This window comes from Crocodylus porosus, unplaced genomic scaffold, assembly GCF_001723895.1.
Source record: "Crocodylus porosus isolate Cpor-Errol unplaced genomic scaffold, CroPor_comp1, whole genome shotgun sequence".
Classification (NCBI taxonomy): domain Eukaryota; kingdom Metazoa; phylum Chordata; order Crocodylia; family Crocodylidae; genus Crocodylus; species Crocodylus porosus.
In genome coordinates, this window is record NW_017728906.1 from 160,096,561 (window position 1) to 160,107,296 (window position 10,736).

Below are 10,736 nucleotides of genomic sequence, written 5' to 3' on the forward strand. Positions count from 1 at the left end.
TGGCCCTCCTCTGGACCCTCTCAATGTTGTCCACATCCCTCCTGAAGTGGGGCACACAGAACTGGACACAGTACTCCAGCTGTGGCCTGACCAGTGTCACGCCGGGGGGGATCACCTCCTTGGCCCTACTTGAGATGCACCTGTGGATGCACAACAAGGTGTGGTTAGCCTTGCCAACTGCGACCTTGCATTGTCGGCCCATGTTCATCTTGGAGTCAATAATGACTCCAATATCCCTTTCTGCCTCCATGCTCTCAAGAAAGGAGTTTTCCATCTTGTAAGTGTGCTGCTGGTTACTACTGCCCAAGAGCAGTACCCTGCTCTTGTCAGTACTGAAGTGCATCCTGTTTTTGTTAGCCCACCCCTGCAACGTATCCAGGTCTTGCTGCAGTCTTTCCCTCCCTACTAGCATGCTCACCTCACCCCAAATTTTGGTATCATCAAAGAATTTAGACAGGTTGTTTTTCACCCTGTTGTCCAAATCGCTGATAAAGAGATTGAACAGCATGGGCCCAAGGACCAAGCCCTGGGGGACTCCACCGCCCACTTCTCCCCAGGTTGAGTGTGACCTGTCCACCACCACCCTCTGAGTACGACCCTTCAGCCAATCTGCAATCCATCTGACTATGTAGAATATGAATCTAATTACTTTACTGAGCTCTACACCAGTCTTCAAACTCATATCAGGAATTTAAATGAAATGTTTGTTAGGATTTGTAACTGAAAATATCCCTTAAGGGCTAAATTGTTTACATTTTTATTTTGAAGAATGTTTCATAGTTTTAACTTATTAGAACTTTTGAAACTATTCTAATTTACTCTAAATATAAATATTAAAAATATTTTTCCACTAAAAATTTCTCAGTATTATTATGATAGTTGTGAATGTGAAAGAACTGAAAAAAAGCTTATTTTGCAAAAGCTACCAAACAGATGCTGGTAACTTTTTGTTTCTACCAATCTTGTCTTAATTTGAACAGATGACCTGGAAATGAAAGGTCTTGTATCTCATTAATACTACTACAAGCTGTCAAATTCCCAAGACCCAACTTTTTTTTTTCTTCTTCTTAGCACGGGGCAGGAAGTCAATGCATTCAGTACACCACCATGATGTCTGGATAGAGGGCTGCATTGCTTCCTTTCCTGATGCTGGCTGGGATCAAAGATCGGTTGCTTCTGCAGCAGGTAGCAGTATTGTTTATTAGTAACATTTTGACAGTGAAGTTCAGAGCACTGATTCTTGCTTTATACTAATGATGGACTCCTCCCTCCAACCCAAGCCTTACTGGCAGGGAGGAAAGATGGTCTTGCAGATAAAGTATTGCATTAGGATTAAAATGTTCTGCACTTAATTAGTAGCTTTTTTCCATGAACAACTCAACTACTTTGTGCTCAGTTCTCTATCTTAAAAAATGAGAAGAATAACCCATTGTATCTTCAAGGAGTGTTTGTGAGAATTCATAAAAACTTGTGAAGCACTCTTTCTATTGTCTAGGGCCATATAAGTACCTAGACAGATTCCCCTAACTCCCATGCAAGGATGATCTTTCTCTGCACCTCTTCATTTCCTTCCTTTCTGCCATATCCATAAATTACAATAAACTATTTACTGGACTAGTGTGTGTCTATATATTCTTTCTCTATGTCTTTACAGAGAGAGAGAGAGAGAGACAGACAGACAGACAGAATATATATATATTGCCTGATACACTTTGCCTGCCTGGTCCTAATAGCAAGCACTCAAAGACAGTACCTCCAACTACATAATTATGCCGATGACAAGTACAGCTATTTGTGGAATAAAGAATCTTCCAAAAGGTTCAGAAATTCCACTGTTCAACACATGCACACAACTTTCATTGAAACCAATGGGAACTACTGGCAGGCAGTAGCAGGCATAATTTACTCCTAAAAATCCTGAATTCACAACATTTAATTTGCTGAAAATTTAATAATTCTCCAGTTTCTTATTTAGCTTTATACCTTTGTTTGTTAAAAGGTTGTAAAGACAACTCTAACTATCAGTTAATATGTTCTCCATATTGGAAGTACAAGTTTATCATGAAACACATCAATATATTTTTCATTATGAAGAAATCATCTGCTCAAGAGGAAAATAAAGTGTTAGTAAATTTGGATTTTCAGGCTCCTAAAGGAAACTGTAAGTGCAGAGGGCCCTACTGGAGCATCAGAAAAATAACGTAAAATACTGGAGAGGATACAGAAGAATTAGGGATTATAAAATTCACTACAATTGGTTTGATTGTGCTACCACTGATTTACAACTTCATATTAGAAATTTGCTATACTAGACTGGACTACCTTAATCATTAGTTCTCACAAACATATGACTTGCCTCTTGAAGTGAACAGCTTGGGAAGGAAAGGAGCTAAAATCAAAACAGAAAAATGTTACATTTCAATATGTAAATACTAGGGCAAGTATAAATTTTAAAACAATACAATAATTGACCATACCATGTAAGTCATTTAAGATAGTACTGCAAATAAAATCCTGAAACTATTATGGAAATTAAGAAAAGATGGGCCTGACTGAACTAGAGCTCCACATCATCACTAGAATTAATTAAAAATGCAAAAAGTAAAGAAGTTGCAAGTTGAGAAATCCTTGTTGCAATTCATGTAATAGTTGGATTATTTGATGACAAAACAATCCAGTATACATTCACCTAAAAAACAAATCCCTCATGCCACGTGTAATATATCAAACTACAGTTTACACTGATTTGTCCCTAGGGGTTTTAAAAAATATCTGCAAGAGGGTCACTGAAAAGAAAGGTTCTTACAGAGAGGTCACATGTATGTTTGGGAGATCAGCCTTTTGTTTGTTTCCAGTTTTATTAGTGGTTTTCATTTTTAACTTTACAAAGCAACATTTATATTTTCTGAGTTAATATTTTTTTAATAACTAAGGTCTTGTTTATTTGAAAACTGCACCAGTTTAAGTAGAGACATGATTTTAAATAGATTTAGTTAAATGGGTGCAAAATCCTACATGGACAATCTTAATTCAATTTTAACCTTGTTTATACCGATTTAGTTTAACTTGATTCTTTTTGAGGCAATTTGAATCAGTATAAACTAGATTTCAATTGATTTAAGAGAGTCCACACAATCTCACACCCATTTAAGTAACTGAGTTTTCAAGAAGTTCAATTGGTATAGAAAGACCAAAGTGTGGTTCTATTCGGAAGAGTAAACATTTTCAGAATTGTAGCATTCTGTACCTCATACATTTCCAGTTCAAATGTACTCTGTTAAAATTATTACACTGTAATTTATCATGGTAAACCCTTCAAACTTAACCTGAGATCTGAAAGTCAAGCTGGGTTTTATCTACCTTGCTCTACCATCAGTAATTATAATTATACTTTCCAGTTTCCTGTCCTTGGGAACACTGCTTTTAATGTTAATTGTACACAGTTAAATTAAACTGTTAGTATTTATACAGTTTCAAGTACAACTTGGTCCTCATTAGGGTCTCCTGTGCATTATCATAATACAAATAATAAGCATTTTTTCCTGTGCTTGGAACAACTCTCTTCATAATTACACTTAAACAAAGTTCAAAATCTCGCTCCTGTGAAAAATTCCAACACACGAATGTTTGCTTTTGTCCTAAAGCAAAAACAAAAGTTGAAATTAAAGTTGTGGAATGGAAATTCTGAAAAAAAAAATTATAAATTTGGATTTTTTGAAACATTTCATTTGACATTTTTCACCTTAGATTGCTTCAATATTAAACTATGTTTTTTAAACCGAATTTTTGCCTCATAGTAGATGATCCAGAGTCCAATGCCCCCTATTTCATATCTCCATGGACTGTCTCTACTATAATACAAGTAGAGTCTTACGATACACCGTATTGTCCAGTCAGAGGCAAACTGACATTTCACTCCTGGAGATTCAGCCCTCCAGGGAGTCATGCCAATAGGAGAGAATGAAGGCACAAACAACTCCTCCTGTAAGGAAATGCACTTATAGGGGAACTTAGTTTAGTTATTTGTTGAGCTGATATTAAGTTGAACATTTAAAGTGAGTTTAAAAAAATGAAATATCTTAATTCAGGTGAAATCAGAAAGTTTATATTTTGTGGAAACTAAATTTCATTTGGAAAATTATTCTGATGGATTACTCCTTGTCTAACCCTATTCATAATAATGAGGAAAAAATAACTAATTTCACTCCTCAACTTTGTTTGTTCTACAAACATGAGTAAAAAACGTAAAATAACTATAAACCAACCCCCCACCCAAACAAACAAACAAACAAGAAAAAGCCTAATCACAAAGCCAAGTAGATCTGGCAGTTGGCATATGGAGGTGACAGGTTGTAGAAAAGGTGACATTTTTACATATTTACTCTTCAGAAGACAACCACATTCTGTTTTTTCCAGTAACATAAGGAGTTTGCTGCTGTGTGGCTTGACTTTAACAGGAAAACAGCTATCAGTTGTTTTTTTTTATTTTAGTTGCCAATTTTTTTAAATTTCAGTTGAAATCACATAGCTGTGATATTGTAAAAGCTATTGGTATTTGGTGCAAAGACATGCAACAAACCAGTTGCAGGGTTTGCAGAGATTTGTGGAGCTGGCACGAGCCCAAGAGTGATGCTATAGGATCATTAACTACTATATTTGTTTTCTCAGCTGTTGCCACCCTACAGTTAGGCAAGACAGGCTTAGTTTCAAAGATCTGGGATAGCAAGAAGGTAAAAGTAAAACACTAGGAGGGTCTTTTTGTTGGTAAGTAACGCTTAATGCATGCATGTTATTACTACAATGTCATCTCCCCATTATTTAATCCTGTTGGAGAACCCTGCCCACATGTAGTAGCATATATCACGCTAAGTTTTAGAGTTCCAGAAAGGAGAATAACCAGGAAATAGTGACACTTTTGATAGCCATTAGCAGTGTAACTGAGGCACTGCCTGATGTTACACAAAAGAACCAAACTCCATGGGGATAATGAGATCCATTTATCAGGAGATGGTACTGCCCTGCATTTGTAACATTCAAAATTTCACTGTGGACTTATCTTGCTTGCCCAGCTACTTGTGATGGGGAACATACGGCTAATTAGTGACATTCCTATGGCAAATAACCCTGCCCATGTGTGAGAAGTTAATTTGTTCTAATGTGTATAGTTGAGTCTCAGAAAGTAATGGTGAAATGCAAAATCTGTAGTGGTATGAGTCTTGGGATAAAAATAATAAGGTGATTGTTGATCAGATGTACTCTGTGTATACATATAGGATTTTACAATGGACATGTCAGTTTCTTATAGAGCAAAAGAACTAAAGGGCATGTTTTGATTGCCATGATGTAGTATATACAAGAACTTAAATTTACAATAGACTGTAAAGGCTTCTAGGCTGGGTGACATTTTCCCCCCAGATCACTATACAGCTTTAATCAATGTTTCAAAAACTTCCTTTTAAACCATAGAAACTATATAACTATAACTATATATATTTATATTTATTTATGGTATATGTCCAGGATAATGAGTTGGAACTTGACAGTGCTGCCACTGACGTTTCATTGCTATAAAATCCTAGAAAGGGGAGCTAGTTTAAATTAGCACAGTAATTGTCTAGACCAGTGGTCTCCAAAGTGGGGTGTGCGTGCCCCAGGGGGTGCGCAAGACGATCCATTGGGGTGCAGGAAGAAAATATTACAACTTCTATTTATGCGCTAGTGCCCTCACTCGGTCCATATGTCAGACAGTCACGTGTCACATACGGTATGCGAGGTATCCTGAGGAAAGAGTGGGAGTTCCACAACGTTGAGGGGTTGACAGTGGTGCCCTCACTCATATATTGGGGGTGCATGCTCAAAATTTTTTACTGATAGGGGTACACGATCAAAAAAGTTTGGAGACCACTGGTCTAGACTATGTTATCCATGTAAGGCAGGAAAACACCCAGCAATGGTCACAAATATAAATTTTTAAATAAATCAAATAAATAGGAGTGTTGAAGATCAAAATGTTTAAGGCTGAGTCCCAACATCAGAGTTAGGCTTTTTCTTACTTTAATTTCAAACCACTAGACCAGTGTTTCTCAAACTAGGATACACATATCTCCAAAATGTAGGCAAGGGGAAGAAATGGGCAAGAAGAAGATGCAAAAGGCAAAATATATTTGAAAAAAAGGAAGGAACAGAAAAGCAAGTCTGAAATATACCTTAGGTCATTGGAGAGGTTACAGTGTAATTGTTGTGAGAAAGCATTTTTTTTTCTGTCGATCACAGGGGATTATAGGGGTATATCATAGTAAAACAATAACAAAATGGGTAGCCAACTCAAAAGTGTTTGAGAATCACAGCTCTAGGTTAATTTTTCTTTTAGTGTGTTTGTTATTCATATATCATCTACATTTTTACTTTAAATTTCCCCTGCATGTGACATCACAAGAACATATAGGAGTAAGAAGAACTTAGGTAGAAACTCAGTGATGTCTCAAAAGTTCTTCAGTATGTCAACAAGTGCCAGTCTTTTAGTTTTTTTTCATAATATGACAGGGTTCTTCACTGCCCAACAAATACTGGAACACAATTCCCTGAATAAATCAGAGATCTGATCTCAGTTGACTTTGACAGTCCCATTCCCAAAATTAGTAATGTTCAGTTATTCTTATGCTTGCATCTGCAGCCAGATGCAATCCCTTTTCCCATCCTCTCACCATGGAATACAGAGTAAGCAGTTTTATACCCCCAGCTCCAACGAGAAAAGAAACAACAGGTGAATCTGCAGGAAGTGAGAGCTTAAAGTTTTTCAACAGCCTCCTTCATTCCTCAGAGAGAAGAGGTTGTGAAGAACGGAAGTGTTGCTCCACACTACAACATCCTGACTCTCAAAAGACTGAATTCTGGGAATAGTCACTGTGTCCATTTCCACTGCTGTAGTCCTCCATGTACATCACCTAGCAGTTCTGTAAGGAGCAGTGCAATGCCCTAGGCTTTGCTAAACCTCCATGAACAAACTCAAGAGCATTCTACAAGGAGATACTGCTTAATCAATTTTGCTAGGTCACAGTATAGGGCATCCTATTGAACCCAGTAGGTAAGTAATCTGTTCTCAGAGCAATAGTAAACACCACCAGCAGCCCATTAAATAACCAGGAACCTAGGAGATTAGTTGCAAAGGTTAATATTAAGATTTTTACAAAATTTGGTTGTTAACACTTTAATAGGAAATATGTAATTAATTACCTGCAAGGTTGTCAATTTCCTTCTCTTGGAGCAGACTGACAGCATCATCATCCCCTTCCAGCATAAGCTCAGTTTCTGCATTTTGATTCACTACAGCTTGACTTCGGAAGGTTTTCTTTGACTTTACTACATCTTCTTCAGTGCCTAAATAAAAAGCAAAAATATGAATTTGAGCATCTACTTTTTTGTATAAAGCATTCATAGTCAATGATTCAGCAATCCTAAGGTCTTTAAAATGTATGTGTGTAGTTTTGTAAACAGATTTTATTTTGAAAAAGTAGAACACTCCAAACAGAGATAACATTTTATAAGAAATTTAGCAGTCAATACAGAATGTGCATTATCTTTTTCAGCCTTTTGGAAAGAACTTTAAAAATTACCTCTGGGCAATTAAAAATATAACTAACATGTAAATATTAAATTTATAAAACGAGTCAGTAAAATCTTGATATCAACAAGACCTGTAACAATTATTTTATCAAGAACTCTGCTCACATCCATTTTTGTCTACCTTGATAGGCAGCTCTTCAGAAGAGGAACATATCAGCTTAAGAAAGGTACCTTCTGGCACACTTTTGAAAACCATAACATTTAATCTGTACTGTTAAATGATGGAATTATAAAAAGTGATTCACTTCTCAAAAAAAGTTTTGAGATATTGAAAAAAAACTATCTGAGAGAATGGTGCATGGTAACTATAAACAGTATCACGGTGTGGTACCCTTCAAATAACATTTTAGCGTCAACACGATGATTCTTTCACAATCGGAGACAGACAAGTCTTTTTTTTCCCTACCACTAACATATGCCAGTACTGGTACTATCTCCCACTTTTTCAAAGAAAATAATATAAGAGGTTATGTAGAATGTATGGCACTTATTTAGCCTCATTTATTTTTATACACCTTCAACTTTAATTCAGGATACACAGTACATTAATATTGATGTAACAGACTTAAGTGGGACTTAAGTGAGGAACTTAATTGCCATGTTGGGTCAGATCACAGGTATATCCCTGTATCACCTACTAAGGGGAAAATTTTTTATGCAGGGTTTATATATGACTGGTACTTTTCCCTTGTTTTCTTACAACTTACAGCAGTTAGAGAGGTTTGAATTTGGAAGTTATAATTTTAAGTATAATGTTAAATATCCACAGATGGACCCATTCTACATTAATCAGTCCAATCCTCTTTTGAACCTGGTTAAGTTATCAGCCTCCACAAAAAAGTGTGGAGATGAGTTCCACAAAATAATCACATGCTGCTGTGTGGAAACCCCCCCGCCTTCATATCGCTCAGTTTAGCCTTACTACCAAATAACTTCATTATATATCCCCTAGTTTTAGTGTTGTGAGAGACAGCACATAGTAAATCCTGATGTATTTTCTCCACACCATTCATGATTTCATAGACTTTTATTATATTTGACACCTTGGCTGTTTTTCCTCCAAGCTGATAGGTCATAGCCTATTTAGTCTTCCCTGGTACAGAAGCCTCTCCATACCCCTCATCATCCCTGTAGCACTTCTCTGTATTGTTTCTCCTTCTATTCTATGTTTCTGGAGGTGGGGGAGCAGAACTGAATACAGTATTCAAGGTTTGGTTGTACCATGGATTTATACGTTGGCATAATCATAAAATCATAGAGAATTAGGGTTAGAAGGGACCTTGGAAGATCATTTAATCCAATCCCCTACTCAAAGCCAGACCGTCCCCAACCAGATCATCCCAGCCAAGGCTTTGTCTAGCCTGGTCTTAAAACCTCTAAGGCTGGAGATTGCACAACTTCTCTGAATAACCTGTTCCAGTGCTTCACTACCCTCCCCATGAGAAAGTTTTTCCTAAAATCTAAACTAAATTTCCTTTGCTGCAACTTGACAGTATTGCTCCTTGTTCTGTCACCTGCCACCACTGACAGCAGTCGAGCTCCATCCGCTTTGGACCTACTCTTTTGGTAACTGAAGGCTGCTATTAAATCCTCTGTTAGTCTTCTCTTCTCCACACTAAATAAGCCCAGTTTCCTCAGCTTTTCCTTAGAAGTAATGTGCTGCAACACCCCTACTATTTTTGTTGCCCTCCTTTGGACCCTCTCCAATTTGTCCACATCCTTTCCGTAGCGGTAGGCACAAACTGGACACAGTACTCCACGTGGCCTCGTCAGTGCCAAACAGAGGGGAAGAATCATTGATCTGCTGGCAGTGCTCCTGCAAATGCAGCCCAGTATGCCCTTAGCCTTCTTTGGAACGAGGGGACATTGTTGGCTCATATCCAGCTTATTGTCCACTGTAACCCCCAGCTCCTTTTCTGCAAAGCTGCTGCTCAGCCACTTAGTCTCCAGCCTGCACTTGTGCATGGGATTGTTCTGTCCTAAGTGCAGGACTTGGCACTTGTCTTTATTGAACCTCATGAGATATCTTTTGGTCCAATCTTCCATTTTATATACGTCTCTCTAAATCCTAGTCCTATTCCAGAGTGATCTACTACTCCTCTTAGCATCATGTGATCTGCAACCTTGCTGAGGTTGCACTCCATCCCAATTCCAGGTTGTAGATGAAGATATTGAACAAAACCAGTCCCAGGACTGACCCCTGGGGCACTCCACTTGATACTGTATGCCAACTAGACATCAAACCACTACCTTTTAACTTGGATGATCTAGCCAGTTTTCTATCAACCTTGAAGTCACTTCATCCAGCCCAGACTTCTTTAGCTTGCTTGCAAGAAAGTTGTGAAACACCTTATGAAAAGCCTTGCTAAAATCAAGATGTATTACATCCACTACTCCTCCTGCATCCACAGAGTCAGTCACCTCATCATAGAAGGCAATTAGGTTGGTCAAGCAAGACTTTCACTTGGTGAATCCATGCTGGCTGTTCCTAGTCTCTTTCTTCTCCTCCAAGTGCTTAGAAATGGATTTCTTGAGGACCTGCTCCATATTACCAAGGACTGAAGTGAGGCTGTAATTCTTTGGATCCTTCTGCTTCCCTTTCTTAAAGACGGGTACTATATTTGCCCTTTTCCAATCGTTCAGGACCTCTCCTGACCACCACAATTTTTCAAAGATAATGACCAGTGGCTCTGCAATCACATTGACCAACTCCCTCAGCATCCTCAGGTACACCATGTCTGACCCCATGGACTTGTACAATGCCAGCTTTTCAAAATAATCCCTAACCTGTTCCTTCACCATTGCTGGCTGCTCACTTCCTCCCCAAACTGTGCTGCCAGGTGCAGTAGTCTGGGAACTGACCTTGCCTGTGAAGACTGAGGTAAAAAAGTAATTGATCATTTCAGCCTTTTCTCCATCATCTGTCACTAGGTTGCCTCTCCCATTCAATAAGGGACCGACACTTTCCCTCATCTTCCTTTTGTTGCTGACATAATTATAGAAACCTTTCTTGTTATCTTTCATATCCCTTGCTAGCTGCAACTCCAATTACACTTTGTCCTTCCTGATTTCATCCCTGCTTACCCTAACAATACCGTTATAGTCCTCTCTAG

The 10,736-nt window shown here is 38.0% G+C and overlaps 1 protein-coding gene across 1 annotated transcript in view; it reads right to left on the bottom strand.

Moving 5' to 3' along the window:
• LOC109306591 (neurobeachin) overlaps positions 1 to 10,736 on the bottom strand; it is a 529,566-nt gene that overhangs the window by 235,502 nt on the left and 283,328 nt on the right. Inside the window, exon 17 of the mRNA XM_019530077.1 lies at positions 7,234 to 7,377. Coding sequence (XP_019385622.1) covers positions 7,234 to 7,377 — 144 coding nt within the window. The remainder of the gene's footprint in view (positions 1 to 7,233; positions 7,378 to 10,736) is intronic.